A 15,771-nucleotide genomic window follows, 5' to 3' on the forward strand; every position below is an offset into this window, starting at 1 on the left:
TTTACCCCCTCACTTGCTCGTATTTTATTTTGTACCCCTTCTTTTCAATTTGTTTTTCTATTTCTACCTCATTGCTCAAGTCCTTGGTGTCTGCAGAAATACAAATCTGGCCTCTTATTTTATTGTGATGCCGACACACTGACCCTTTTTTGAAAGTTTGTTTGTTTTTTTTTTCCTTCTGTTACTCATAGCTGAAGACGGTACCTCATATGGCGATAGCATTTGAACTTCGTTACAATTCATGAAATTAAGCATCAGTTTTGAGCGCATTAACTTATTTGGAAATAAAGGCAAGTAATGAGAGCGGTTACAAAAGAAATGACTAGAAGAATTAAGTTTCATCATAAGCTGAAAACATTGACTACTAAAATCAAGATATGAATGACAAAGCCTCAATCTAGAGTGAAAAATATTGAGTGGGGTGGTACGTCTAACCGACTAATTAATAACATTTTTATCACCAAAATCGTCATGTCAAGCTATGCAAAAACTTTAGAACTTTTCTCTTTTTCATTATAGCTAGCATGACCCTAGATATATTTTTATACTTGAACAAATTAATAAGATTGATATGAAATGGGAAGGCAACTACGTACATGAATGACACGGGACACGGCCATGACATGCAGCCAAGCCATGCCTACCAAATCGACTAAACTAATCAAGGATCGAGTTCTCTGACAAACATATGATCGAGGCAAATCTGATTCCATCTGCCGAATTAAATAAAAAAATGTTCTAATTATTAATGTGCTCGTATGGCAGTCCCTTGATCGGCTGGTTACTTGGTGATATTTCATGCCAAGTAACCAGCCGATCAAGGGACTGCCATAATAAGTCTTAACATTACTTGGTGCAGTTTATAAGTTAAGAATATTGACATATTATATAGTTTATCGTGTGTTTGATAACATTATATCTTGCCAAATGTTTATGTCAATATTTTCCAAGTAGCAGAATCGATCTCTCATCTCTCTGTGATTCAAGAGGCACGTACACCACACCAGGGGCGGATCCTTATACATAAGAGGGGATGCTCAAGTATCCCCTAGCTATTTAGAAAACAAATTACTAGTACTAATTTCCTTCATCCACACCCACCAAATCCCCTCACCTACACCCCTCTAATCCATAGGCGTAGGGAGGGTAGGGCGAGAATGGTCAATTGACCCATCTCAATTTCTATAGCTAGGCATCCATTGGTTGATTATTATGGTAAATTACATACATATATTATATATAAGGCCAAGAAATGACTCTCCTCACTTAAAATATTGAAAATGAAAGGAAGTTAAGGTCCATTCATCTGTAAAGTGCATCGCTTGTGTAATTTTTTTACAACATGTCAGCATTTATTTAATAATCAATAACAATTTTGCCCCATAAATCCCATAATCCATATATAATTTGCTTGATTTATACACTTCATTTTTCTACACATTTTTTTTTCTTGTTTTGCATGGTCATTATTTGATATATATATTCTAGATGGTATTTCTGACTAAGCCACTGCTCCAATCTCACATACGACAATATTTTATTTCTCTTCGTCTTATTTCTCTTCGTCTTCTTTCCTCTTCTTCTTCCCCAAAATGAAAGCCCTGACCCCAAAAACTAAACCCCTAATTCCTAAATTAGAGTGATTGATAGTATTTGGACCTTAGGTTTGAGCTCTACACTCCACCAACCAGTTATGTGCGGTCTCCAGTCTCCAAGGAGCACTGGATCGAATTTGGGATTTCGCCATTTGGGATTTATGTGTTTGTTTTTCATCCACTAATTCCACTTCATTGGTTACATATGCTTGGAGCTAATCATTAATTTATTATGATTTCTTCATCTAATGAACTTAATTAATTGTTTGTTGATATATGAATTGATGGAATATAAATATAGATTTTTTAATTGTTATGTGACTTTTGTGCTGAACCATTCTATTGATCGAATTGTTTGGTTATGTATGTTTGTAGTTGTTTAATATAGGTTTGTTTTTGAATGATTATAGGTTATTAGATTAAGATCATATAATATCAGTTGCAATACATAAGCGTCAAAATAGGACCAATGCAACGTCTAGAAAAATTACTGACGATTGTATGGTCTTTCATATTGGGAAAGAATATGCTGAATCTATAGAAAATGAAGAAGTTATAAAAGAGTTTGAGGAACTATCGACTCGTAGAGTTAAATTTAGTTAGTTTAACATTTTTCCATTATATGCATTTGAGTGGTTAGACTTATTATGTTTCCCCTAATTAGGTGTATCCATTTTAGTTTTGATAAATAAATATTTCTCTGACCGTCAAGATTCTCTTTTTTTTTCGTTCTTTTTAAGTCTAGAACTTCAAGCATTCCCTAAACAACCATCTAGGATCCGCCACTGCACCACACCTCAAGATGGAAAAACAAGAGTTTAATTCAACTAGTGAGCTAAGTACTTCTTTACCAAGAAAAAATAATTTCCACATGAGGGAATGAAGCAAATAATAATTTCTTTATTCTTTTGTAAAAAAAATTATCGTTCATTCTGAATGATTGTTCTTGACGCAATAATGTGTGGATTTTTCCCTAATTTTTATCATGAAAATATACACCTTTTAGAATATAACTAACCACATGTTGCATGCATGATTATTTTAAACAGTGTAATTCTAAAGATAAAGAAAATGGGGAACGTATTATTCCCAGATTGAATAAGTTCACAGTTGTATCAAGAATCTCACCAATTCCCAAATTCACTTGAAATCCAGTGATCCAAATTCCCAAATGGTCTCTAATTACCCCACCTGCACCAATTTTGCCTGAGACTGTAGCTCTAGTGCCATCAGTGTTGAGCTTGAAAAAATTTTCAGGGGGCATTTTCCAAGATAGCATAGTATAGCTGAACATAGAACTAGAGCTAGCTCTATTTTGAGCATTTTTCCATTCAATTGCATACTCCCAGATGATCTTCTCAAAACAGATAGGCATAACAAAATTGCTCTCAAAAATTTGCTTATTTCTCCACTTCCATATGAACCAGCAAATAAAAATAAAGAGAATACACCACTGAATATTATCTCTAACCAAAGAGTGGCAGTGCAGTTGAGCATAAATCCATCCATTCCAGTCCAAGGTGAAAGAGTTCAACAAGTTACCAGGTTTTAAAAAGGATTTCCAAATCAACATAGCTCTAGGACAATCCCTTAAGAGATGAAGCAAAGTTTCATCACCAGAATGACAAATGGGACATGTTTTATCATGAGTGAAGCCCCTAGTAGCTCTCTGAACATTAGTAAGAAGCTTTTTATGCAACACAGTCCAAAAGAAAGTTTTCAATTTAGGAGGAATACTGAGAGACCAAATAGTTTTCCATTGAGGGTTCACAGGTTCAGTCAAGTCAAATAAAGAATTATAAGCAGACTTGACAGAAAAAGTACCATTAGAAGTAGAGCCCCAGATTCTAGAGTCAGGAATGGAATCATCAAACGCAGCAGGGACATTCATGATTAAACCCACAATATCAGTAGGCAAAGCAACACTAAGGAGAGAGAAGCTCCATCCCTCATCATCCCAAAAATCACTAATACAAGTATAATCATTGACAACAGCATCAGAAATAGAAAACTTTCTCAACCCTTGAGAAAAAAGCCAAAAGTCATACCAAAATTTGATGCATTTGCCATTACTAATACGCCATTTAAGATTCTTATTGATCAGAATAGCTCCAGCCATGACACTCCTCCACGAACTAGAACGGTTAGAAGGAGGTTTATAGTCACTTTCAAACAAACTACCATGAACAAGATATTTAGAAGAGAACATATTGGCCCACAGACCACTATCTTTCAAAAACAATCTCCAACCAATTTTAGCAAGTATAGCTTGATTCATTTCTGCAGTTTTTTTAATTCCTAATCCACCAAGCTGCTTGGGCCTGCAAATAGTGTCCCAATTCATCAAGTGCACTCTCCTTTTGTTTTCAATATCACCCCATATAAAATCTCTGTTCAACTTATCAATTTTTTCACAAAGACTAATAGGCAGCTTTGCAGTTTGCATTGCATAAAAAGGAATGTCAAAAGTGACCGATTGGACCAAGGTCAATCTACCTGCCATAGTAACCACTTTACTTTTCCAACTTGAAAGCCTATTTTGAACCTTATCCACAATCCCAATATAGGTGAATTTGTTGGTTCTAGAGTGAATTAAAGGCATTCCCAAGTATTTTCCAAGGTCTTCAGTAATAGGAGAACCACATGTCTTACTGATGGTATAAGCAATGTTCCTACAAGTGTTAGGAGAACAATAAATCATAGACTTTTCATAGCTTACCGTTTACCTAGAGAGAGCACATAAAGTATCCAGATATTTTTTCAAAATGAAGGCTTGGAATGGAGTGGCCTCAGCAAACAACATGAGATCATCAACAAAGAATAAGTGTGAAATCTTTGGCCCAGATTGAGAAGCAGAAACAGGTTTCCACTTATGATAATCAACTACAGACTGAATCAAATGAGATAATTTCTCCATGCAAATGACAAAAATGTAGGGTGAGAGAGGATCACCTTGTCGAATACCTCTTTGAGCTTTAAAAGATTCGGTTAATTCACCATTAAAAGAAATCTGGAAGCTAGTAGAGGTAACACATTATATAATCAGCTTGATCAAAGATTTAGGAAAGTGAGCTTCATGAAGCACCATCTCAATGAAATTCCAATTCAATCTATCATAAGCCTTCGATAGATTAACTTTCCAAGCAAAGAAACCAAGTTTACCAGAAGATTTCTTGAACTTGAAGAGAACCTCATGAGCAATCATAATATTATCTGAAATTTGTCTCCTTGGCACATAGCTGACCTGATTTGGACTGATTAAATCCTGCATAAGAGGTCTGATTCTTGCCACAATGATTTTGGAAATGATCTTGTAGACAGTAGTACATAAGCTTATTGGTCTGAAATTGACCATATGTTGAGGACCATCAGTCTTTGGGATTAGAGCAAGAATGGTGTGATTCAATCCGACAAGAATGGAACTGGACTGAAAAGTATCATTAACAATTTTGAACAATTCAGAAGAATAATTGTGCCAATGGTGTTGGTAGAAGGCAGCAGGAAAACCATCATGGCCAGGGGCTTTTAAAGCACTAATACCAAACAAAGCATTTTAAACCTCAATAAGAGTGACATGTTTAGCAGTCTGAAGCAATGACTCATTCTCAATCTCATAAAATAACCAAGGAATGGTTATTCTACTATCTTCTAAATCAGGCTGGGAGAAAAGATCACTAAAAAAGCCCACGGCAATTTTTGTCATAGAATCAGCATCAACAAACCAGTTACCATGGCAATCAAATAAGCCTTCAATTTTATTTTTTCGTCTTCTAACAAGAGTGGTTAAATGAAAATATTTGGTGTTTCGGTCACCCCCTTGAATCCAATTGTCTCTAGATTTTTGCTTCCAAAATATGCACTCTTGATCTCTGATTTTCTCATACTCATGAATAAGTTCAGCTTCAAGATTAATGAGAAAGGGATTCTCATACCTATCTCTTGCTCTTTGAATCCCACCAATTCTAGCAAGAAGCTTCTTTTTCTTCTGAAACAAGTGACCAAACACCTCCTTATTCCAATTAGAGAGAGCAGCTGCCATCTTCTTGATCTTTGAGGAAAAAGGACCCGAGAGAGAGTTCCAAGTGTTCACAACAAACTCAGCATATGAATCATGTGAAAACCACATTGCCTGAAACCTGAAAGGAACTGCATTTCTATTAATATAATTATTGGATTGCAATTGCATAAGAATAGGGCAATGATCAAATCTAGTTCTAGGGAGATGAGAAATAAAAGCCTCAGGAACAGAGCTTCTCCAAGAACAGCTACAAAGACCCCTATCAAGCCTTTCTTTAACTCTTTTATTTGACCAAGTATAGCAGGAGCCAAAAAATCCCATGTCAATCATAGCACTTCTGTTAATCCACTCTCTCATACCCCCAAATCTCCCAGAAAGAGACCCATAACTCTTCTCAGAAGTAGCAACAAGCTCATTGAAATCTCCAATAAGCATATTAGGAAGGTTGACACGTGCAAAAAGATCTTCAAAATAGGACCAAAGATTGGCTCTAATAGTGTGAGTAGGACTACCATAAACAACAGTCAATAACCAGTCAGGTTTACCAAGAAGAGAGATTTTAACAGAGATGGATTGAGAGTTATGATCGACATAATCAACCAAAACCTTATTTTTATTCCACAGAAGCCAAAGACCCCCAGAAAAACCATTAGCTTCAGCAATTTTAAAATCAGTGAAACCTAGCTGAAGAAGAGCAGTCTTAGATTTTAAAAATTGAACTCTAGGTTCACAAATGGCAAGGATATCCACAGAATTTAACTTTACTAAATATGTAACAGCAGATTTGAAAGTCTCACTTCCTGCACCTCTAGCATTCCAAAAAAGGACTTTAAACATCATAAACAAAGGAAGGAGAAGGCAAAAAGCCTAAATTAATCATCAACCATACCTTCTCCATCAAAAGAAGGCAGGTTTTTATCACAGGTCATCATGCTATTTACAATAAAGGTCTCTTCGACAAATTTTGCAGAGGAATCACAAGAAATGTGAGTAGGTTCATTCTGTAAAATAAGGGGATCAACCATCTGCTCCTTCGGCGGACGATGACCAAAAGTAGCAGAAAAACCAACCCCAAGCACATTAGTGATAGGAGCACTTTGTGCTACGTTCTTAATATGTTTTTACCTCCATTTGTACTTTGTTTAACCCTTATTGTTGTAATATCGAGTCATTGAGTCACAATAGGAGTCTTGGACGGTTATGGATGTGTATTTGTGCTTAAACGAGTTAAAAACGAAGAATTGGTCTAGAATCATAGTTTGAGTAGGAATCCTTATAGGACTAGGAAACCTAGTTGGATTAGGAGTCTTCATCTTTCTTTGTTTTAGTCGCATTGGCGATATCTTGAGAGTCCTGTTTGCATTAGGAATCCTTGTTAGACTAGGAAACGTACCATTTTGGAAAGTCCTACTTGAACTCAAACTCTTATTACGAAATTTTCATAAATGAACTTTCTTGTTCTAGTAACTTACTTATTCTAGTAAGTTTCCTTTTTGCAAATTAGAAACTTTCATAATCTAGTTGAGCTCATCTATTACATGTGTCTTTTTAAGACAACAAATGTCTAGATTAAGACATAATTTTCGAAAGAATTATCTCTTACTTATGTTTTTCTTTTCTTATTTTCAGATTTGAAGAGATAATTCAAGGAATTTAAAGAGAAGCCGTGCAAGGGAAAAGGAGTCCAATCCGTGATTAATTCTTGAGCTTGTGAAAGAAGTCTTTGCCGTGCCTAGCAATCAGCCATGAGAAGGAGAGCCCAGCCCATGCCGTGTAACCCTAGAGAAATAAGGAGATAAGAGCTTGTTCTACAAGGAAAAGAGGGGCAGCCATTCGATCCAATTAAAGAGAAAAGATCCTAGCCGTGCATACATGGATCAGCCCATTCAAAACCCTAGCAGCCCCTCCTCTCCTCCTTCCTCTATAAAAGGCATGGCCTCCCTTCATATTTGGCATCTCTATTCTCTCACAAACAAAGCCGAATTACTGCCTAAATACATCCAGAAAATTCAAGCCAAAAACCTTCATCCATAATCACCAAGCCGTGCTCATCTTCCTCCTCCACCAATTCGAATTCATCCTTGCTTCATCCTAGAAGGTTTCTAATGTGTGATTCATCCATAGCTTGTAATTTTTCTTTTTATTTTCTGAAATTTTCGAATTCATTGTATGATTACTTGGATGTTATTTTCGGTTTTATATATGAAGAGCATAAATTTAGACTTATTTGGTTTTATGTTTTGATTGTATAAACTCATGAGATTTGTATGTATGCCGTGTATAATGAATTAGGACAGTAGGTTTTTGAAATTGATTTAGGTTTTATTTCAAGTTATTCCTTGAATTTGTGCATCTAAATCAATGCTTGAGGAAGCCAAGGCCATGGTTCTCCTAAGGTTGCGATTTAATTCACCAAAGTGTTCTTTGATTGAATATGTGCTTCGTGTTTCAATTATTGATACTTGTTTAGGGTTGTGATAGTTCTAGGAATTTGCATGTTTAATCAAGATGAGTGACGCTATGCTTGCTTACATGTTTTTAATTCGACTTATTGTGCTTATGTGCTTCTTTGTTGTTTAACTAGAACGCTTCGTTATGTTGAACTCTCTTTAGCATATGTTTAAGATTGAACGCTTCGTTAATTCTAAATAACTAAGAAGTCTTAACGATTAGATGAACCGTTTCGGAATCTAATTAGAATTGGAATTGAAATGAATTTAAGAAGAATCGAAAATACTTGCTGCCTATATGTTGTTCTATGCGTGTCATACATGTTTCTTGAGTAGAATTCGTGTTTATGTGATGAATGGTTGATCAATTGTATATAAGTAATTTAGGATTTTATTTTAAGTTGTAGTTTTAGAATCCAAATCAAATCCCCCAATAACACCATCTATCACCACCACAAACCGTGTTCATCCCTTCCATCCTCCATAATCAAATTCATCATCCTTACCAAATCTTTCAAGGTTTCTAAAGTGTGATTCATCCATGGCTTGTATTTTACTCTTTGGTTTTATAAGTTTTACGATTTCTATGTATGGATTATTGAATGTATTTTTCAGTTTTATATATGAAGAACATAATTTCAGACTTGTTTGGTTTTATGTTCTGATTGTATAAACTCATGTTTATGTATGGATGCCGTGTATAATGATTAGGGACAGTAGGGTTTTTGATTTATATTTAGATTTTATTTTGATTAATTCCTTGAACTTGTGCATCTAAATCAATACTTGAGGAAGCCACAACCATGGCTCTTCTTGGGTTGCAATTTCATTCTACCAAAGTAGTATTTGATCGAGTTATGCGCTTCGTGTCTCAATTATTGCTACTTATATAGGGCTGTGATAGTTCTAGAAATTTGCATGCTTAAACATGATGAGTGACGCCATGCATGTTTATATGTCTCCTATTCGACTTGATGTGTTTATGTGCTACTTTGTGGTTAACTAATACGTTTCGTAAAGTTAGACTCTTTTTAGCATATGTTTAGGATTGAACACTTCGTTGATTCTAAATAATTATGTAGTCTTAACGATTAGATGAACCGCTTCGGGCTCTAATTAGAATTAGAATTAAGATGAACTTGGATTGATTCGAAATATACTTGCTGCCTCTTAGTTGTTTTGTGCGTGTCTTACATGTTCATGAGTAGATTTCGTGTTTGGTAATGTGATGAGTGGTAGATCAATTGTATATAAGTAATTTAGGATTTATTTTCAGTAGTAGTTTTATAATCAATCTCAAAACCCCCAATAACATGATAAGTTTTGAGTCCCATTTGATTCCCCGGACTGAACGATCTCTGCTTATTCTATACTAACGATGATGTTTTACAGGGTTATTATAGACGTTCTAACCAAAAGTCTATCAATTAGAACTCACATTATCGAAGGAAAGCTTTTTAGAAATCTGAGATTGAAGCTTGGAAGTTGAAGAGCTAACACCCTTACTCTTCTTATGATAGTGGATAGTGGCTTTAGGTCCGCTAGAGCTTGTTACCTTGGAAATATCTTTCAAGGAGTCTCTACAGTGGTGCCAGGTATGAACACAGGTTTTATATTCATAGAACTAGACAGAAAAGATGAGATTGATTCTGTTTTGGTTTGAAGGCTGCTATTAACTTGAATATCAAGAATTTGGAGATTGAGATTGATTCTGCAGTGTTGGTTCACTTGTTACAAAACTCCAACCTATCCAACCATCCTTTGGGATCTTTGTTTAAAAGTTGCAATAATCTGATGGCGTCTATGGACAATGTGAAGTTGGTGCATATTTTTAGAGAGTGTAATATGACTGTTGATGCTTTGGCCAAGTTTAGCACTAGTCATGAGATTGGTCTGGTGAAATTTGACAGTCCTCCTGTGTGTGCCTCTCAAGCATACCTTGATGATCTTGGTTCTGTCTCTAGAGCCAGGAGATATAGTGCTTGTTTTAGCACTTAATTGTCTGTTTTTGTTTTTCTGTTAGTCTTTTAGGTCACGTTTGTAACAAAAAAAGAAGTTCACAGTTGTATTACTAATCATCATGTCGACCTTGGTTTATAAATACGAAATGCTTCGCTAGAAATGAAATCAAAGCATGTGAGTGACTGAGATCTTGTTCCAGAATACAGACAACTGAGAGATGGAGCTTTTCTTTCTTGATTTCTGATCAGAATATTTTTGGTTGTTGTTGATAAAGGAGATGGTATATAATAGAAAGTCACATTGATCATCACACTATGCAATTTTAAAATACACCGGCCTCACCACATTATAATAAATTGCCCCCAAAAGCGCAAAACAATATTCCTCCTCATCGAAATCTTCATATATACGTTAAGAGTCTTAAGACTAATTTCATCATTTGATGGTCGATCTAGCTATTTGTTTCCAACAGTTAACCTGCATGTTTTCGCAATAACTAAAGATAGATAAATGACGTTATATATTACTGTATCTCCTCATACTAAAGTTTGATCTGTCAAATTAAAATTTTGTCATGTAGACACTAGAGCTTTAATATGGAACCACTAATGTTTTTTTTGTTGTTGGTTGATATCAGAGTTGGTGATCGGATGCTGCAGCATATAATGATACAACAAGTACAAAATAATTGAATCCAGCCTAGCCAGTTTGCTACCCATGCCAAGAAGATAAGGCAAACCTGTTCCAACACATCACTCGATCACTATCAATCAATCTGTATCATAATTATAATGTGATCATGATATCTGATAGATCTTCACCCACATGAAAAACGAAGATGATAATCAACTAAGAATTATTTGTATGCATTTTACCTTGAATATATGGACAGAAACACATGTTCCATACTTACTTTGTATATACATATGTTACAAGACATCGTCCTACATATCATTTCACATGCTTTGCCCGCAGCATTATGACTTTGTCCAGGAATTCACATCTCTCACTCTATATCTTCTTCTCGAGATTACTTCGAATGAATATAAATTTAAAGCAAAGAAGAATATTACTCGATCATAATTAAAATATTAAAATGGGCACATGCGATTTTCACATATATGCAAAAAGTTTGCGAAAATCATCCCTACGTACTATCTACTTTATATATACTTTGGTTTTAAAACGATCAACAATCAGTAAATTGCTAAAAATTAATGGACCCAATTCAAATACGTTATACCTCATTTTTTTGAAATACATCATACACAACTTTACAGGACCGGCCCTGTGTGCAAGGCAAAAAGAATTTAAGGTCCCAAAGTAAATGCTCGAAGAACAAAAACAACTTAATTGTTAATTGTTGAAAGTTGAAATATAGACAATTCTAAAATCTAAACAAAGACGAAGTAAATTCGTTATGCTAAGCATATAAATGACTATAAAGTCCTACATTTTTAACAAAATATGATTTTATTACATTATCTTAACTAAAATATATAAAGAAAATTACCAAAAATAAATATTGAAAATACAAAATAAAGAATTTCACAAATCTTACATTCTATGTCTTGGATTGAGAAAGAAAAAACTTGAAGTGAGAAGACTTTTATGCCTTAAGTTGATGGAAGAAAAAAAATATAATAAGAAAGAGATAGATATGATCAATGAATATTACATAATTCATGCATATTAATTTAATTTTATTTATCCTTAACTTAGAAAAAAAAAAGGCATACAAAAACAGGCCCCCAAAAAATTGGGGCTCTAATGTCCAATCTGTCTTGCCCCAGGGCCGGCAGGGCTTTACAACTATGTGTTTGAAGAGTATTGTTAATTTATTACTCATATCAGATGAGGTACGGTTACACACTTTACAATGTATATGCTTTATTTTAGTTTTGCATAGGAGTGACACTCATTATATGTAGCTTTGTTTTAAGTAATGTCTTAATGTTATGACTTTTAACTTTTATTTTTTTTTCTTTTTGAGAATAATAAGCTTTTTTATTGAAAAAAATAATATCAGGAGTTCTTTTTACACCTCCAAAAAACTATGTATACCTCTAATACTTTTTACACCTCTATTTGACTTTTCAACTATTATAAATTCTAAATATACCTCATCTTGTTTACCACAATACCCTTCATCATCTATTCAATTTATTTTTTGTAATTGGTCAATTCTCTTCGTACAATTGAATTTTGATACAAGCCTACATGTATATTGATTTGATTATGAAATACCCGATTTCAATCTATTTTTTTATTAATCACTCCCTAGTTCTATTACACAATCGCTTTTTTTGACTTCATTATATATGTCTTACTTGTAGATCTATTCATTCTCAAATACAGTTCAATTCGGTTCTTATTTATACATATCAAAATTCATCTAATATATTGATAAACATATTTTAGATGACTTGTGTAGAACTATAAGACTCATTGGTATACAATCTTAATTGTAACGTACCACTCTATGTCTCCATACTATTGTAGTGTTCATGTGAAAAAAAAAGTGATTATTAGATTCTTATGATTATACGTGTGCATATAATAATTTTGAACAATATTTTCAATCATTAATTATGAAAGTGAAAAGAAAAAGAGAGACAATCTAATGAAATATATAGTATAGAAGAACATTATTTTTATATTTATTAATTTGTCCTTATATGTCTTTTTATATAAGTTGATAAAATCAAATACAAATAGAAAAATGTTGAAGATATACGTAGCATTTTAAAGGTACAAATAGAACCTCAAATAATATAATGCATGGTAGTCAGTAGTCACTAAGAAAAACAAAATTTGGGGTGGCGAACGTTAGAATTTGCAAAAGAATCACTGCAAATTGCAATAATGTGTGGACTGGTTTGCAAGAAACGATGAAATTGAATAAATTAATTAACACAAGTCAAAATCCATAAATATTGTAATGAAATCTTTGCCGTTCTCCAGATAAGTTACTGGTTAAACTTTGGACTAGCAATATATAATCAGCATGGGGGAGAAGATCTCTCTACAATCTACACGTTGACACACAGGAAATCAAGAAACAAATCGTACAATGGCTCTCACCGATGATTTTAAGACTCTCACCAATGCTTTCTCAGGTTCCCCATTTCATATCTTCAATCTTTGTGACATGTTCTTCAATTACATTCCTTTTTTAGCTACTGCCCGGCCAGTTTGATCAATTTCTTTTCTTGGGGCAGTGAAAAAATTTCTGAAACACTTGCTTATCTGATTTGGATTTCGGTCATAATATAGTTGAGTTAATTGGTGTTGATGAATTGATGCAGGGCTTGGAGTTGATGAGAAGTCATTGATATCAATACTGGGAAACTCGCAACTTGAGGAGAGGAAATGTTTCAGGAAAGGAACTCCCCATTTGTTCAAAGAGGACGAACGCCTCTTTGAGAGGTGGAATGATGACCGTGTCAGGCTTCTCAAGCATGAATTCATGCGCTTTAAGGTGCCTTTTATCATCCCATATATGTTTCATATTCATCCATTTATCCTACTCTTCAAGACTCATTTTTACTTTGATTTTTGAATGCTTGCTCATATTGATGTTCAACTGACACCCTTATAATCTGGGATCGATGCGACATTGTCAAATCAAATGACCATCTGTCTTCAAATTACTATGTGGAGTTTGATAAACAAGGTGATGATTAATTCCATTACATATGATTTTTGTTAGAATGCTGTGGTGTTGTGGGCAATGCATCCATGGGAAAGAGATGCTCGCCTGGTGAAGGAGGCCTTGAAGAAAGGCCCTGAGGTCCATGGTGTCATTGTAGAGATTGCATGCACTAGATCCTCAGAAGAGCTATTAGGAGCTAGAAAGGCATACCATTCCCTCTTTGATCACTCCATTGAGGAGGATGTTTCCTACCACATTGATGGCCCTGAAAGCAAGGTAATGAACTATTGGAAACATACTTGATTAGGACCCATTTTGCAGTTCTGATTCGCTGTGGTAGATTATAAAATATTTAGGAATCAACTTCATCTTTCATAGAGACAAGATTTCAAAAACTCATTACTAACACTTTTGCTTCTACCATATATATGTAAAGACTTAGATGATGTAATAAGTACTAGTAGACTCATAAGCATATGTTACCCTCTACCTCCGTAGTTTCCACACCTATTACAGAAATAGCATGCTATTTCTACTCCCCCTTTCATAATTATGTTGCATTTAAAATAGTAAAATTGGATTTTTGAAGTGAAAAATGACAAACTGATTGTGAGAATAGCAATTTTCATGTTAGAAAAAAAACATTTTCCAACTGGATAGTATTGGAATTGCATTATTTGAACTCCTTGAGCAGATATCCGTGGGAATGTAAAATGAAAGCCTTGTGGCGCTTCCCTTTCCAAACTCTGCTTCATATGATATGTGACATGTAAATATGAAGAATTTTGACCAGTGTTTTCCTTTTCCTTGTGCCTTTTTTTCTTTGTTTTACAGCTCTTGGTTGCCCTTGTGAGTGCCTATAGGTATGAAGGACCAAAGGTTAACAAAGACACTGCAAAATCTGAGGCCCAAACACTTTCGCATGCCATTAAGAATGCAGACAGCTCAAACCCCATTGAAGATGATGAGGTGATTCGGATACTATCAACAAGGAGCAGGGCTCATCTCCAAGAAGTATATAAACACTACAAGGAGATTTTTGGCCACAACATTGATGAGGTATGTACGAGAACACAAGATGAGTGGCAAAACATTTCAAACTGGACTTCTAGTTTTTACAGCTGCTTGCATTTTAAAGTGAGAATCTTGAGCCTATGGGCTTTGAATTCTAATGAGTGCTTTGTACGTTTAGGATGTTGATGCTAATTTGAGGTTGAAAGAGACAATGCTATGCCTGTGTACTCCCCAGACATATTTCAGCAATGTAAGTAAGGCAAAACTTAGATGAATCTACGTAGCATAGCATATAATCCTCTCCTGGAATATTTTCATTACATGTCACATGTTGTCAGCCATTTATTAGCAAAATCATCCCCGATTTTCTAGCTGAGATACATTTTCGACTTCGCATGCATAATATCTGGCCACTATGGATGAATATCTTCAACCCGTTTCCTCAGGTGTTGGAAGTGTCATTGAGGAATGATGTGGATAAGAACACCAAGAAGGGTTTGACTAGAGTAATTGTGACCCGAGCTGACACAGATATGAACCTGATCAAAGAGCAATACCATAACCAATATGGAGTTTCTCTATCCAGCAAAATCGGAGACACAGCTAATGGGAACTATAAGGATTTCTTGCTTACCTTGGTTGCAAGGACTTAGAATTTGGGATTTGTTGGGATTATTTGAAATGGTCATTTATGCCTGCTAGCGTTCTTGGTTTTTGTTTGTTTGTTTTTTGAACTGGGATGGAACTCAAACCAGTTGGTTCCATTCATTATAATAATATCAAAACTTTGCAGGGGGACATTGAACCTACACCCCGAGCTACATCAGATGATTCTTGTTTTGTATCATTATTACTTGTTTTAGCATCAAGACAAACTTCAATAATTCAATACATAAGTGAGTGATTTTACCATTTCCGACCAATTCCTCCTATAGTGATTTGTTTCAGTGGGAGTTATATATGGTACTCTTCCTTTCATTTTGGAAGGTTTAAAGTCTAGGGCTTTTGACCAAATGAACAAAAACAGGCCAATCTGTGCCCATTTCAATTTCATGTTTCTGTTTCAATGATTGTCAA

The 15,771-nt window shown here is 34.7% G+C and overlaps 2 protein-coding genes across 2 annotated transcripts; one reads left to right on the plus strand and one right to left on the minus strand.

The window, feature by feature from the left end:
* Positions 1-2,631: 2,631 nt before the first annotated feature.
* On the minus strand, positions 2,632-6,638 carry LOC126802738 (uncharacterized). Its single transcript, XM_050530421.1, has 5 exons — positions 6,503-6,638; positions 5,155-6,413; positions 4,681-5,022; positions 4,322-4,485; positions 2,632-4,267 (listed from the first exon to the last, which is right to left on the minus strand). The coding sequence occupies exons 1-5, from the start codon at positions 6,636-6,638 to the stop codon at positions 2,632-2,634; spliced, it is 3,537 nt and encodes a 1,178-aa protein (XP_050386378.1).
* Positions 6,639-13,007: 6,369 nt separating this feature from the next.
* LOC126801808 (annexin D4) lies at positions 13,008-15,506 on the plus strand. The gene is made up of 6 exons (XM_050529270.1): positions 13,008-13,144; positions 13,334-13,506; positions 13,738-13,956; positions 14,515-14,739; positions 14,873-14,944; positions 15,141-15,506. Exons 1-6 carry the CDS (start codon positions 13,099-13,101, stop codon positions 15,345-15,347), a joined length of 942 nt encoding a protein of 313 aa, XP_050385227.1. The 5' UTR covers positions 13,008-13,098; the 3' UTR covers positions 15,348-15,506.
* The last annotated feature ends 265 nt before the right edge of the window (positions 15,507-15,771 follow it).

Source organism: Argentina anserina, chromosome 7, assembly GCF_933775445.1.
Source record: "Argentina anserina chromosome 7, drPotAnse1.1, whole genome shotgun sequence".
Classification (NCBI taxonomy): Eukaryota; Viridiplantae; Streptophyta; class Magnoliopsida; order Rosales; family Rosaceae; genus Argentina; species Argentina anserina.

What these genes read in the sequence shown, in the direction of transcription:
- LOC126801808 (XM_050529270.1), top strand. Translation starts at nt 13,099, where the DNA reads ATGGCTCTCACCGATGATTTTAAGACTCTCACCAATGCTTTCTCAG. An exon ending in TCTCACCAATGCTTTCTCAG is followed by an intron (nt 13,145 to 13,333) that starts GTTCCCCATTTC and finishes GAATTGATGCAG; the next exon opens with GGCTTGGAGTTGATGAGAAG. An exon ending in ATGAATTCATGCGCTTTAAG is followed by an intron (nt 13,507 to 13,737) that starts GTGCCTTTTATC and finishes GATTTTTGTTAG; the next exon opens with AATGCTGTGGTGTTGTGGGC.
- LOC126802738 (XM_050530421.1), bottom strand. Translation starts at nt 6,638, where the DNA reads ATGGTTGATCCCCTTATTTTACAGAATGAACCTACTCACATTTCTTGT. An exon ending in GCCTTCTTTTGATGGAGAAG is followed by an intron (nt 6,414 to 6,502) that starts GTATGGTTGATG and finishes CTAGAGGTGCAG; the next exon opens with GAAGTGAGACTTTCAAATCT. An exon ending in AACATGTCACTCTTATTGAG is followed by an intron (nt 5,023 to 5,154) that starts GTTTAAAATGCT and finishes GATACTTTTCAG; the next exon opens with TCCAGTTCCATTCTTGTCGG.